This window comes from Eutrigla gurnardus (genome assembly GCF_963514095.1).
Source record: "Eutrigla gurnardus genome assembly, chromosome: 23".
NCBI classification, from domain to species: domain Eukaryota; kingdom Metazoa; phylum Chordata; class Actinopteri; order Perciformes; family Triglidae; genus Eutrigla; species Eutrigla gurnardus.
The window spans coordinates 15353494-15357969 of NC_139934.1; the positions used below are offsets into that span (position 1 = coordinate 15353494).

At 43.1% G+C, this 4476-nt stretch overlaps 1 protein-coding gene across 1 annotated transcript; it reads right to left on the reverse strand.

Annotated features, from left to right (window-relative positions):
* Window positions 1-223: 223 nt before the first annotated feature.
* LOC311008594 (uncharacterized protein) lies at window positions 224-1894 on the reverse strand. The gene is made up of 6 exons (XM_084002321.1): window positions 1858-1894; window positions 1338-1667; window positions 1167-1208; window positions 979-1089; window positions 847-881; window positions 224-400 (listed from the first exon to the last, which is right to left on the reverse strand). Exons 2-6 carry the CDS (start codon window positions 1660-1662, stop codon window positions 278-280), a joined length of 636 nt encoding a protein of 211 aa, XP_083858447.1. The 5' UTR covers window positions 1663-1667; window positions 1858-1894; the 3' UTR covers window positions 224-277.
* Window positions 1895-4476: the final 2582 nt, after the last annotated feature.

The following is a 4476-nucleotide window of genomic DNA, read 5'->3' on the forward strand; positions in this document are numbered from 1 at the left end:
ACATGTTCACCTCAGTGGTTTTAAGACCACACTGTGCTGTCTCTTCCTGTCAAACAAGTGATGTGTACGTCACTCCCTCCACAGACCAAGTACGTTTGACAGTTATTAGTGTCCTTCCTGACTCCATTACACATTAAGCAGACAAAAAAAGAAATATAGACACTTTGAGACAGGAAGAATCATGACCAAGTAAAAACAGACATATTATTCGAAACATGTTTTATTACAACGACCTACTGACCCAAACAAACCAGCAGGGAACATTATAGAGCAAAGTCTATCTGGTGGCAGCATACACAACATTTGGCTCCGGCTCTCTCCCCGATGCAGGCCTGTGGCTTCTTTTTGCTTTTGCCTGGAAACTTAGAGCTGCGTAGTTCAGTTCATCTGATCCCAGATTCTGTTAATCAGAGTATATAAAGTCACACACACTGTAGCTGGGTTTCACAAAAATCCTTATTTGTGGTGTCTGTGTATGACAAAAGCTCATAAACAGAATTACTTATTTAATTTGCTACACTGCACTGTGGTTATGTTTATATTTTAAAGTAACAATGTTGTAACTGCTTGTTGTTTGTAACTGTATGCAATGAAAATGCAAAACAAATCTTCTGATTGAGCTGATGGAGCATTCCTGTGTGTTTCAGAGGGGAAATCAGTGTTAGGAAGAAGAGAGTGAGGAAGCTAATGAACCTAAGTTTAAAGATCACAGCTGAAATTAGAGTTTAAAAGTAGGAATTAACAGGATCATTTTTAATTGAGCTAAAAGAGGACTATTTCCTGTTTGATGCCACTGAGCATAACTTTAAAACCATAAACACAGTTTATTTAAAGTTCTGGGTTCACCTCGTTTCTTTCTGTCTGCGTTTCTTCATTCACGGCTAAACAGCAAAAGACAAAGTGTGATCATTTAATTATTACTGATCATATTACTGAGGATTTATCCATCATGTGCTAGAAATAATTTTCCTACTGTACCTTTCTGAAGTTTCCTGATTTTAACAACAAGAACAATGACGAGTATGGTGAGGAAAACAGTCAGACCGACCAGGATCAAACTCATTAGGTCTGTCTTTAAATCAGGCTCGTCTACAAGAAAAGTCATAGAATAAGTATACAGTAATAATTACTAGCTCCTTCATTTACAATAAAAAGGACAACCTTACTTTCAGTTTTAATGTCCAGTCCACCATCAGATTCACTGTTACCTAAAAAGAAATATTGATGGAATAAGCTTTGGTTTGCAGTTTGTTTGTCTTTATGCTGTTTTTATACATTATCGAGATACACTGTTAAAATGATGAGAAAAATTTAACAATTCTTAACTCCAATCTTACCTTGGACGATTAAATGAACTGCATAGGAAATGACTGTATGTGCATCTTTGTAGAATCCACAGAAATACAGTCCAGAGTCAGATACTACCACCCGCTTGATTGTGAGAAAGACAGTGGAGATGTTGGAGCTCATTTCAAATCCTTCTCGAAACCCATCACAGAATGAAGCATTGCCACCATAACCGTAGATAGAGGAGATGCAGCTGGGCTTGCTTCCGTTGATCAGTCTGAACCACTCTGTCTGAGCTGACTCTTTGGAAATGTTGAGGCACAGCAGTTTGACTTCTTCACCAGGCTGGACCTCCACAGAAACCGAGTCAGACATCCAGCCTGAAACAGACAGCAGAGACAACAAGACATTTACTCCTCAAATTTGCAACATTTCAATTCGTTAAATTATAGTAAATTAAAAACAAAATACTAACTAATTAGCATATTAAAATATAAAGGTGGGTTTCTGGATAAAAGAGAGATAATGACTGTATTTGCTGCTAAGGAATGACTGAATACCAGGACTTACTGAGGCTGCAGAGAAGCAAGGCTGTTATTAAGGTGAAGCTTTCCATTGTGCGTTGAACCATGTCACAGCAGGGGCATTTTATATCACTGTAGAGGGGCTTTCATTGGAAAGGGGCGGGGTATTGAATAGTTCATGCAAGGAAGCTCAAATCTGTCACCACATAATATCTGTACCAGTTGCAATTTGAGCCGTCTGATGCACAGCTTATAGGGTCAGACATACATTAATCACATGCAAGTTTGTTGCTTCCCATGCTCATCTCAGAGTCAGTCTGCTGCTCCTGTGTGTTTTAATGACACTGAATGAATGACTGAAGGAAGCGGCTCAGATTGGCCAGGCATCGTTATTTGACGAGTTGGGAGTGAGGAGGTGTTGCACCACTGGTCTGTATGATGGAGCTAGAGATGTAGCCTTTTGCCACAAACTCTCCTGTGTTGTGTCACTTTTTTGTGGCCGATTATGAAACCTCTAAAATTTCAAATTTTTCACCAGTCCCCATGTGCACACCAATTTTGCTACTGTTTAATTAAACAACTCAAACAAACAAATGAACTTGTTACAAGTTTGATAGTAGCTGCAGTTTCACTGTGGCGCCAATTTTCCAAAACACTCTCACACTTGTTACCTCTCCACGAAACCGAAAATATAACAGTGGAATAAAAATCGTTTGAAAGGTTAATACTAGGGTTGTAAACGATAAACCGATGCGACCGGATATTCGGTTCAACAAGTGAGAGATACGGCTGCATCGGTAGCAGCCTCCTCAATCGATATGAATTATCAATGAATTCCTAGATATATCGGATTTAGAGTCATGGATCGGGTATCGCAAGACTTTGAAGCGGTTGGCGGCATTACACTAGCGTCTCTAAAACAACGCGAGAGCTGAAACTACCCGCGAAACGCCGTAGCTGCCTAGCTGGTATGAGTTATAAACAAGGGACAACATGGAACATGGAGGAGGTGGAGGTGGAGAGGCGGGCGCAGCACAGGTAGGCGGCTGCAACGCTGCCGTGTGACCGCAGGCACTCCACGACCGCATGTGAGAGATGGATGGCTTTGAATGTCAATCGCTTGTGTCTCAACTTGCGTCACAAGAGGCGGTCGCAGCACGGGTAGCGTCCATGACACTGTCCTGTGACCGCCATCCAACGATTCAGCCAAACTTTTTTTTGGTCCATGTCTAAAAATAAATACATTGACATGTGATTTTGTTGTTCTGTTTTTGTTTTAGTTTTTTTGTTTGCCAGTTCCATACAGCCACAATGCTTGGGGATATGTGGTATTTTACATATTTGAAAAGAAACTATTGTACTGTCACTTTCATAGAATTGGCTTCTTTATTTTATAAAATATCTACAACAAATATTAACCGTAGAATCAAATCGTATCGTTCTTACACTGTATGGAATCGATTTGAATCGAATCGGTCTGTAATAAAAGGATGTCGTTTTTGAATCGAATCATAACCTGTGTATTTAGATGCATATCGAATCGTTTATCACAGAGAGATGTGCAACCCTAGTTAATACTTGCAAATATCATTTCAAACACTTGCTACATAGACATCCTATGTATATTAAATAACATTGACATTCATTTATGACATTTCAATGACACTTATTTTTAATGTGATGGTGTCACACCAGTAAAATCCAGGGCTCACAGTAAAGACAGAGGTTCTGGTGCACCATACATGTCAGGACGAGGACGACGAGGGAGGACCCAGACGCAGGACAAGCAGTTTTAAAAGGCTTTATTCAAAAGTACAAAACAAAAGACCGAGGTGGAAAAAACTAACTCTAAAAAAATAAACTAACACTACAAACAAAAAATCACTCACTGGGAGGAAAACAAGACTTCAAACATAAACTGCAACAAAAACAACTTAATTTAGATTCCGAGGTGACGGGGAACATGACATGACGTGACGGGGAACATGACATGACGTGACGGGGAACATGACATGACGTGACGGGGAACATGACGTGACGAGAGACATAGGACGAACTGGCACAAGACAAGGGGAGACGCAGACTTAAATACACAGAGGGATAACGGGCAACAGGTGACAACAATCAGGGATCAGGGATCACATCAGACCAGGGAACACATGGAGGAAGGGCAAGTGACCTGAAACGAGAGGGGAGTTATTTTCAAAATAAAACAGGAAATGACAAGACAAAAACCCAAGACGAGACATTACCTCACCGGCGTGACAGTACCCCCCCCTTAAGGGACGGATTCCAGATGTCCCTAAGGTCCATGATACGTAGGGCGGGTGGAGGGGGCCAGGAGGCCAGGCATGAGGGCGACCCAGCAGACGGGGCCGCTCAGGAGGCCGGGCATGAGGGCGACCTAGCGGGCGGGACCGCTCAGGAGGCCGGGCATGAGGGCGACCTAGCGGGCGGGACCGCTCAGGAGGCCGGGCATGAGGGCAACCTAGCGGGCGGGACCGCTCAGGAGGCCGGGCATGAGGGCGACCTAGCCGACGGGGCCGCTCAGGAAGGCGACGTGGAGCAGGCGTAGGACGGCCCCCCGTCGGAACAGGAACGGGTGAGGAGCGGACCTCCCGAGGGCTGCTCGGAGCAGGCGTAGGACGGCCCCCCGTCGGAACAG

Bases quoted from the DNA above. Each gene is read 5' to 3' on its own strand.
- LOC311008594 (XM_084002321.1), bottom strand. From the start codon at position 1,662: ATGTCTGACTCGGTTTCTGTGGAGGTCCAGCCTGGTGAAGAAGTCAAA. The intron at 1,090-1,166 runs GTAAGGTTGTCC...CTTTTCTTGTAG, and splicing joins ACTGGACATTAAAACTGAAA to ACGAGCCTGATTTAAAGACA. The intron at 401-846 runs GTGAACCCAGAA...TCTGATTAACAG, and splicing joins CGCAGACAGAAAGAAACGAG to AATCTGGGATCAGATGAACT.